The sequence below is a fragment of the Garra rufa genome, chromosome 13 (assembly GCF_049309525.1).
Source record: "Garra rufa chromosome 13, GarRuf1.0, whole genome shotgun sequence".
Taxonomy (NCBI): Eukaryota; Metazoa; Chordata; class Actinopteri; order Cypriniformes; family Cyprinidae; genus Garra; species Garra rufa.
In genome coordinates, this window is record NC_133373.1 from 14,352,002 (window position 1) to 14,362,899 (window position 10,898).

The 10,898-nt window shown below is 27.7% G+C and overlaps 1 protein-coding gene across 1 annotated transcript; it reads right to left on the reverse strand.

Moving 5' to 3' along the window:
* Window positions 1-355: 355 nt before the first annotated feature.
* Window positions 356-7,039, reverse strand: LOC141283703 (ER membrane protein complex subunit 4). Its single transcript, XM_073817017.1, has 6 exons — window positions 6,880-7,039; window positions 5,466-5,595; window positions 5,265-5,379; window positions 878-1,031; window positions 642-802; window positions 356-553 (listed from the first exon to the last, which is right to left on the reverse strand). The coding sequence occupies exons 2-6, from the start codon at window positions 5,567-5,569 to the stop codon at window positions 518-520; spliced, it is 570 nt and encodes a 189-aa protein (XP_073673118.1). The 5' UTR covers window positions 5,570-5,595; window positions 6,880-7,039; the 3' UTR covers window positions 356-517.
* Between the last annotated feature and the right edge of the window lie 3,859 nt (window positions 7,040-10,898).

Here is a 10,898-nt window from a genome sequence, read left to right on the forward strand (position 1 = left end):
ATTATTTTGAGATAGAATAACTTTAATTGCTACATTTTAAGTTTCAAAACATTTCAACTTTATTCTTATTTTTACTTTATTCTCTAAACATTTCGGCTTTATTCTTATTTCCATTTTATTCTTGGAACATTTCAACTTTATTCTCAGAATTTTTTTCTACACGGCACTAAAACGCTGTTCTAAAAAAGTGAAATAAAAACATTTCTTAGAATTCTCTGATTGTATTTGAAGTGAAAAATTAGCCAGACCTGTTGTTTGTAAAAAACATAATTTCATCTAAAAATCAAAGATGAGTATTTAATGCTTTTTGCAGAAAAAAAATGTGAAGTGAGTAAAAAAACCTCCATATTTCCACTTCACATGTTAAACAAACTTTATTCATTTGAAGCAAATCACAGAAGAGATCAAAACAAAACAAGAGCTCAGCATTAACACAAATCATTAGTATAACTTAATTAATCAGGTTAAAACGTTAAAGGTTAAATACACCGTGTGTGTGTGTGTGTGTGTGTGTGTGTCACATGACCATCCCTCCGCCCATGATCTCCAGTCTCTGTGTAGAAAACAAACACAAACACAAACAGAGGTGTGAAAAGAAAAGAAAACACACACAAGCACCAGCTCATGAATTATTCACGCACCTGGGGCGGCTCTATGAACGCCAGCCAATCAGACGAGTGCGTCGGGAGGAGTCCCATTGATTGACACTTGTAGATGGCCAATGCGGATCCCAGCAGATTCCCCACCAGATACACCAGACCCTGCAGCCACTGCTGACTGGAGCTCTCCAACAGCTTAAACGCTTCACACACATTCAGATGATCAGAGTGTGTTTATGAGAAGAACGTACGTGTGTGTGTGTGTGTGAGATACTCACTGGCTGACATGGACATGAGCGCCTGGATGGGTCTCCAGGCCATCATACACACCATCATGATGGGGAAGATGGAGATGGTGTTTCCAGACATGTACATGATGAAGAGGTTCATGGGAATCTGCTTCAGCGGACCCAACGCCACGTCCCAGCACCTCTACACACACACACACACACACACACACACACACCATATACGAACAACTCCAATGAAATCGCTTTCTCTTTATGAGTCTTCAGCCATAGTACTACAACTGGTTCAGTTTGATAGTTTTATGACGTAAAAAGAGGTGAAAACATATGTGTGTATTAAAAAAAAATGAAAGACTTATTTCATAGACACATTGTCTTTTAATAATTAAAGCACTGTTCAAGCACCTCTTCAGGAATATTGCTATTTTTAAAGGTTTTCCAGGCTTTACATTTCACATGAGTCAAATTCAATATTCATATTACGAGAATAAAGTTGAAATATTACGAGAATAAAGTTGAAATATTACGAGAATAAAGTTGAAATATTTCAAGAATAAAATCAAAATATTTAGAGAATTAAGTTGAAATATTACGAGAATAATGTTGAAATATTACGAGAATAAAATCAACATATTTCGAGAATAAAGTTGAAATATTACGAGAATAAAGTTGAAATATTTCGAGAATAAAGTTGAAATATTACGAGAATAAAGTTGAAATATTTCGAGAATAAAGTTGAAATATTACGAGAATAAAGTTGAAATATTTCGAGAATAAAGTTGAAATATTTCGAGAATAAAGTTGAAATATTTTGAGAAAAGTTGAAATATTACGAGAATAAAGTTGAAATATTACGAGAATAAAGTTGAAATATTACAAGAATAAAGTTGAAATATTACGAGAATAAAGTTGAAATATTACAAGAATAAAGTTGAAATATTACGAGAATAAAGTTGAAATATTACGAGAATAAAGTTGAAATATTACGAGAATAAAGTTGAAATATTACGAGAATAAAGTTGAAATATTACGAGAATAAAGTTGAAATATTACGAGAATAAAGTTGAAATATTACGAGAATAAAGTTGAAATATTACGAGAATAAAGTTGAAATATTACGAGAATAAAGTTGAAATATTACGAGAATAAAGTTGAAATATTACGAGAATAAAGTTGAAATATTACGAGAATAAAGTTGAAATATTTCGAGAATAAAGTTGAAATATTTCGAGAATAAAGTTGAAATATTACGAGAATAAAGTTGAAATATTACGAGAATAAAGTTGAAATATTACGAGAATAAAGTTGAAATATTACGAGAATAAAGTTGAAATATTACGAGAATAAAGTTGAAATATTACGAGAATAAAGTTGAAATATTTCGAGAATAAAGTTGAAATATTTCGAGAATAAAGTTGAAATATTACGAGAATAAAGTTGAAATATTACGAGAATAAAGTTGAAATATTACGAGAATAAAGTTGAAATATTACGAGAATAAAGTTGAAATATTACGAGAATAAAGTTGAAATATTACGAGAATAAAGTTGAAATATTACGAGAATAAAGTTGAAATATTTCGAGAATAAAGTTGAAATATTACGAGAATAAAGTTGAAATATTACGAGAATAAAGTTGAAATATTACGAGAATAAAGTTGAAATATTACGAGAATAAAGTTGAAATATTACGAGAATAAAGTTGAAATATTACGAGAATAAAGTTGAAATATTTCGAGAATAAAGTTGAAATATTTCGAGAATAAAGTTGAAATATTTCGAGAATAAAGTTGAAATATTACGAGAATAAAGTTGAAATATTACGAGAATAAAGTTGAAATATTACGAGAATAAAGTTGAAATATTACGAGAATAAAGTTGAAATATTACGAGAATAAAGTTGAAATATTACGAGAATAAAGTTGAAATATTACGAGAATAAAGTTGAAATATTACGAGAATAAAGTTGAAATATTACGAGAATAAAGTTGAAATATTACGAGAATAAAGTTGAAATATTACGAGAATAAAGTTGAAATATTACGAGAATAAAGTTGAAATATTACGAGAATAAAGTTGAAATATTACGAGAATAAAGTTGAAATATTACGAGAATAAAGTTGAAATATTACGAGAATAAAGTTGAAATATTACGAGAATAAAGTTGAAATATTACGAGAATAAAGTTGAAATATTACGAGAATAAAGTTGAAATATTACGAGAATAAAGTTGAAATATTACGAGAATAAAGTTGAAATATTTTGAGAATAAAGTTGAAATATTACGAGAATAAAGTTGAAATATTACGAGAATAAAGTTGAAATATTACGAGAATAAAGTTGAAATATTACGAGAATAAAGTTGAAATATTACGAGAATAAAGTTGAAATATTTTGAGAATAAAGTTGAAATATTACGAGAATAAAGTTGAAATATTTTGAGAATAAAGTTGAAATATTATGAGAATAAAGTTGAAATATTACGAGAATAAAGTTGAAATATTACGAGAATAAAGTTGAAATATTACGAGAATAAAGTTGAAATATTACGAGAATAAAGTTGAAATATTACGAGAATAAAGTTGAAATATTACGAGAATAAAGTTGAAATATTACGAGAATAAAGTTGAAATATTTTGAGAATAAAGTTGAAATATTACGAGAATAAAGTTGAAATATTTTGAGAATAAAGTTGAAACATTACGAAATTAAAGTTGAAATATTTTTTAGAAATAAAGTAGAAATATTACGAAAAAGTAGAAATATTTTGAGAATAAAGTTGAAATATTACAAGAATAAAGTTGAAATATTTTGAGAAAAGTTGAAATATTACGACAATAAAGATGAAATATTACGAGAATAAAGTGAGAATAAAGTTGAAATATTTTTAGAAATAAAGTTGAAATATTACGAGAATAAAGTTGAAATATTACGAAAATAAAGTTGAAATATTTTGAGAAAAGTTGAAATATTACGACAATAAAGATGAAATATTACGAGAATAAAGTGAGAATAAAGTTGAAATATTTTTAGAAATAAAGTTGAAATATTTTGAGATTTTATAACTTTAATAGCTACATTTTAATTCTCTAAACACTTCGACTTTATTCTTATTTCCATTTTATTCTTGGAACATTTCGACTTTATTCTCTGAATTGTTTTATTTTTTTTACACGGCACTAAAGCGCTGTTCTAAAAAAGTGAAATAAACACAATTTCTTATAATTCTCTGATTGCATTTGAAGTGAAAAATTAGCCAGACCTGTTGTTTGTAAAAATATAATTTCATCTAAAAATCAAAGATGAATTTTTAATGCTTTTGCAGAAAAAAAAATTAGTGAAGTGAGTAAAAAACTTCATGTTTCTGCTTCACATGTTAAATAAAAAAAGATCTGAAATCATTGCCATTCAGGAATATGATTGGGTGGGATTAGAGATCGCAATATTTTAACGAATAATTAAGCAGCTGTAACGTAAACACTGCTAAATGTTTTGTGAGGATATCCTCACGTCTCTAACTACTCTATTTGAAGAAATATTTGATATATCAATACAGTGATTAATTTAAAACATGCATTTTTAATCATTCAAATATAAAATATAAGAACTAAAATATAATCAAATACGGTACCTTATAAAAATGAAAACAAATAAACAAAAATAAACAATGGGAAATAGATATTATATTGATTTTATTATTATTTAAAAGTACCAAATAAATACAATACATTATAGTAAAAACATAAATGGTGAAAATGCCTAAATAAAACATAAATCATGGGGAAAAAAAATCAATGTGTTAAAAATAGCCATATTTAATAACTATTTAAAATGCATGGAAAGCTAAAGTCATCCAAAGGAAGAAATGAAGAGAATATATAGGATGGCATAGCATTTTTTTTTTTTTTTTAACTTTTATTAGGTTTTGCTGTCGGATTTATATTTAGACATTATCAAAAACCACTTCATGCTTTAAGATTTACAGATTGTGTCCAGAAACTCTCCTGTATTTTCAGATTTGTCTTGTTTATTTTGTAGAAGCTGGCATTATATCATCGGATGATGATAAAAATCTAGCATCTATTTGGATTTAATTATTATATTTGCTTACTACTGTATTTAAATTTAATTTAAAATTTAAGTTTTAATTTAAAATTGACATTTAAATATATAAGTCTTAATATCTAAAACAAAAAACAATATGTAAAAAAACTAACTTGAAAGCAATATCAACTATAAGTGTATATGTGTGTATCATTTTTTCTGTATTTTTCTTTCTGTATATACCCCTGATATGTTGTCTTGTTTGTACAATACTTTTAAATAGATATTTCCCATTCATTTCCACTTCTGACCCCACTTTTTGACTAGTGCAGCTATTCATTTTCTACCATTCTGAAGCTTTCAAAAATCATCACCTTCTCCACCAGGTTGCGGTCGGCCTCCTGTACGCTGGTGTCCGGGACGGGTTTATCCGAGTATCCCACCGGATACATGACGTCTCCATCCTTACTCTGCCTGTCGCAGCGATTCCTGCCGAGAGAAGCACAGAAACCCACGTGAGGAGAAGGGGCTGGACGTTTGTGGATGTTCTTGTTGGCGACGACGAGACGCAGCACCTGCTGTTGCCGAGGCTCAGCTCCAGCGACCACTTCATCCTCTTGGCTGTGGCTCCGCCCCTCGTGGCCAGAGCTCCGCCCCCTTGAGCACCTGGTGATGTCATCGCGTCAGATCTCTGCGTCAGTCCAGCTGAACACAAACACATCCGGCATTACTCTTTATACTCAGCTGCAGATCCGAAGATCTGCTTTAAGATTAATATCGAGCATTTTCAAATGTTTAGATATTGCTGTATTGTCACAGAAAGGGTCTGAATTCTGAAATAAACACAGTTGCTACTTTCATTCTGTCAGATTTTACTTCATGTTTCAGGTTTCAGACTCATTGTTAAATCTCTATAATGTGATCTTTCTCACACTAGTGAATCATTCCAGTTATGACAGATATATTCAGTGTTGAGGGGTAACGCATTACAAGTAACACAAGTTACGTAATAATATTACTTTTTCCAAGTAACTAGTAAAGTAACGCATTACTTTTTAATTGACAAGAAAATATCTGAGTTACTTTTCCTCCCATTTATTGATGAAAAGCTCTCCTGTCTCCATGTTGAGAGAAATTGTGAGTAAGATGTTCCTTTAGTTCTAGAATAAATGTGAACATGCATTAATTCATCTCACTCACTAAAAAACAGATCCAGTGTTCTTCAAAATGAATAAAAACACTGAAACTCAACGCAAACCTGCAATAATTAAATATGTTCAATAATACAAATATCCTTTATGTATTTAATCCCATTTTATTAACCTTCGATGATCCGATTCATCCAGACTAAAAAGCAGAAATGACTTAAGATAATTAACATTTGTTTGCTTTTTTTATTGCTGAAGAGTTGACATTTGTTCTTCTGCGGTCTACTGTACAGACGTCAATTTACTTTTCTCTAAACCTGAGGCTTTTGCTGTGAAAAGACTTTTACGTTTGACAAAAATACAACTTTTTATATTAAAAACAATGAAGCAAGCCCTGCCCAGATTTAAAAAGTAACGCAAAAGTAACGTAACGCATTACTTTGCATAAAAAGTCACTAAGTAACGTAATTGGTTACTTTTTAAATTCAATATTACAATGCATCCTTTTTAAAAAAGTAACTTTTCCCAACACTGGATATAACAGAATACTTTTGATTATATTATAATTACATCTTGTTTATTACAAAATGAATAGACAAAAAAAAAAAAAAAAAAAATCAACCTAACCGTTTTTTTGCGTAACTTGTATGAAACAGTAAAGATTTACGCATAAACACGGAATATTTGCAAACGACTTGATAGGCATAAACATATATATTGGGTCTGCTCTTAAAATACTTAAATACTGAATGTGCAGTTTGTATATTAGTGTTTTATATTCTAATAATGTCGGAGGATTTGTGTGTTTTGTGATGAATGTTGATGTTGATGATCGTCTCACCGTTCGACGGTCTTCGATCAGCCGTTAATTAAACTGTTAGATGTTCGTCTGATGCTGAAAATGATCAGATTTATTCAGATTTAATGATTAAACAAGATAATAACGCAAAAACAGAAGAGCTGCGGCTGCTCTCCGCACAGGAACCTGTGGATGACGTCACGCGGACCGCACTTCCGTCCCCAACTCATGACGTCAGGGACAATGTTGCCAGCGGGATCTAATATAATATAATATTTATTTATTGCTATTTTATAAATACAAATATATGTACTTGAAATGATAAAGGTAATAAAAGTACCAAATAAATATAGGAAATTATAATAAATAATATTGAAAATGACTAAATAAAAAATAAATAATTGGGAAAATGAATGAAAATGAATTATAAATAATGATTTAATGACAAGAACAAAACATAAAATAAAAATAAAACACATTTACCATTACACAACAAATGAAACAATCCATCACTTACTATATATTTTTAAAAGTAATTAAATAAATCGAATGTATTATAAAATAAAAACACGTAATTTAAAAACACAAACTATTATAAGAAAAACACAGAATACTTGATGAACTAAAATATATTAAAATACAGTAACTAATAATAATGAAAACAAAGGAAAATAGACACAATAAAGACCAAATAAATATAATTACTATAAAATAACAAATGAAATAAACCATAATTTTGTTATATAATTTTTAAGAGTAATAAAATAAATATAATGTATTATAAAATAAAAATACAATTTAAAAACACAGACTACTATAAGATAAACACAAAATATTAAAGAATACAAAATACTCGAAGAACTAAAATATATTAAAATACGGTAACTAATAATAATGAAAATAAATAAATAAAAATAATCAAAGGAAAATAATAATAAAAAATAAATAAATAATGATTTAAATAACAAACAAACAAAAATAAACTGCAATTATTATAAAATAACAAATGTAATAAACCATAATTTTATATATAATTTGTAAAAGTAATACAATAAATTTAATGTATTATAAAATAAAAATATTTAATTTAAAAACATAAACATTTTATGTTATTCATATACTATTAATTAAACAAAATACTAAAGAATATAAAATACTTAAAATACTGAATAACTAAAATATAATAAAATACAGTATCTAATAATAGTGAAAATGACTAAATAAAAAATAAATAATTGGGAAAACTAATAAAAATGAATAATAAGTAATGATTAAATAACAAAAACAAAACATAAAATAAAAATAAAACACATTTACCATAAAATAACAAATGAAATAATCCATCACTTTTCTACACTTTTAAAAGTAAATAAATAAATCTAATGTATTCTAAAATAAAAACACAAACTACTAAAGAATACAAAATAATAAAATACGGTATCTAATAACAATGGAAATAAATAAATAAAAATAAACAATGGCAAACAGATATTATATTTTATATTTAAAAGTACCAAATAAATATAATAAATGGTGAAAATTACTAAATACAAAATAATGGTAAAAAAAAATCAGTTGAAAATGAATAATAAATAATGATTTAAATAACAAACAAACAAAAATAAACCACTATTACTATAAAAAAGCAAATGAAAAATATCATATTTTTTTATACATTTTTAAAAGTAATTAAATCTAATGTATTATGTATAATGTATTATGAAATAAAATATATAATTTAAAAACAAACATAATATAAGATAGACATAAAATACTAAAGAATACAAAATACTTAAAATACTGAAGAACTAAAATATACTAAAATACGGTCTCTAATAATAATGAAAGTAAATAAACAAAAATAAACAATGGGAAATAGATATTATATTTTATATTTAATAGTACCAAATAAATATAATAAATAACAAATGGTGAAAATGAATAAATACAAAATAATGGTAAAAAAAATCAGTTAATGAAAATGAATAAAAAATAATGATTTTAAATAACAAAAATAACCAAATGAATAAACAAATATAACAAATAAAATAAACCATAATTTTTTATATATTTTTAAAAGTAATAAAATAAATCTAATGTATTATAACATAAAAATAATTTAAAAACAAAAACATTTTATGTTATGCATATACTACAATCACATAAAATACTAAAGAATACAAAATACCTAAAATACCGAAGAACGAAAATATAATAAAATAACTATTAACAATGAAAACAAAAATAAAAACTATTAACAATGGGAAAAATATATTTATTTTATTATTTACTTTATTAGACCAAAAATTATGTTCTTAATAATAAAAAATAAAATAACATCAAGACTTTTAAATAAGTATTTCCTGATTGTTTGTAAGTCACATTATGATGTTTGTCCATAAATCAAAGTCAAAGACTAATAAATCATTTCTCTATAAAACAAAATATTTATTTCAAATGGCAAAACATTATGTTTCTTGGTTATAATTGCGCATAAATAATGTCTTTGCTTTTGAAGGTTATTTCGATGCCCATCAGAAGGAATAAAACACAACAAAACACGCATTAAGATGCAGTTCATGTCTCTTTTATAAAATTAAACTTTTCATGTATAAACATACAATGCATTCTGTTAAAAAGTCTTTGCAAAAATGCCTATTTACAGTCTACTTTCCTCCTGTAGTGCATTGAGACACCCAGAGGTTGTGTTATTTGTAGAGAGAGAGCTGAGGACAGTGGTAGAGACACATGTAGGCGTCACACAGCAAGCGGCGGACAGGATCTCTGAGCGAACACACGTCCAGACCAGAGATTTCATCCACAGACAGACTCAGATAGCGGCCCACCTCCGGACACGAGCGAACCTGCGGCACATTAAAGCCGTTCTCTCCTCCTGCGCAATAAAACAAGAAATATTAGTTTGAAAACAAAGATATTTCAAAACAGAATTATTAAAGAATGTACAAAAAATGTACAGATAATGCACCCCCCTGGTGCATGTCTTTCTTTCTTCAGTCGTAGAGAAATTATGTTTTTTGAGGAAAACAGTTGAGGATTTCTCTCCATATAGTGGACTTCTATGGTGCCCCGAGTTTGAACTTCCAAAATGCAGCTTTAAAGGGCTCTAAACGATCCCAGACGAGGAAGAAGAGTCTTATTTAGTGAAACAACCGGTTATTTTTAAAACTAATTGACAATTAAATACTTTTTAACCTAGACAAGCATTTGAGCATTTGAGGTTAAAAAGTATTTAATTGTCAATTAGTTTTAAAAATAACCCATCGTTTCACATTTCTTCTTCAGCTGTGATCGTTCAGAGCTCTTTGAAGCTGCATTTTGGAAGTTCAAACTCGGGGCACCATAGAAGTCCACTATATGGAGAGAAATCCTCAACTGTTTTCCTCAAAAAACATAATTTGTTTACAACTGAAGAAAGAAAGACATGAACATCTTGGATGACAACAGCGCGAGCCCAGATTTGAAAAAGCAGACAGCTGGGGGAGAGGGAGAGAGAGAAATGTCATAGAGAGAAATTAACTAGATGGCGAGAGTCAAACCCGGCTCGTGACACTAATAGTTATGACCTTACTTACCCAGTTGATTGATTACTTTGATAATTGCAAACATTTTTATTACAAGTTTTCTCAAATGTTAGGTTTAAATATGCAAATGAGGCATTATTTAATGAAATATGTGCTAACTTGCATACATTTTTTTTAGTAATAAAAAAAATCTAAAAACACTGGATGAAGTCAGTTTTAAAATTCTATTTTTACATATTAGAGTCAAATTTTTTGGTCTCATTTATTTACTCCATAATTCAGAAAATACTTAAAACAGACAGGAAACACTACAGTTTTTTTAATTTTGGGGAAAAAAATGATGATTAAAATCAAGCTAATCCTATATGAACAAATCCCTCTGTAAAAACCTTCAGGATATAGACAGGAATACAAATGTAAAGTGTGGTGTGTGTAAGAGCTGCTGAAGTGGAGATTTATGGCTCAGTGTAGGAGAAAACACTCATGGCCTTTAAAGGATAACTATTGCCAAAATGCAAC

Bases quoted from the DNA above. Each gene is read 5' to 3' on its own strand.
- LOC141283703 (XM_073817017.1), bottom strand. From the start codon at position 5,569: ATGACATCACCAGGTGCTCAAGGGGGCGGAGCTCTGGCCACGAGGGGC. The intron at 5,380-5,465 runs GTGCTGCGTCTC...TTCTCTCGGCAG, and splicing joins CTGAGCCTCGGCAACAGCAG to GAATCGCTGCGACAGGCAGA. The intron at 803-877 runs GTGAGTATCTCA...ATGTGTGTGAAG, and splicing joins GCTCATGTCCATGTCAGCCA to CGTTTAAGCTGTTGGAGAGC.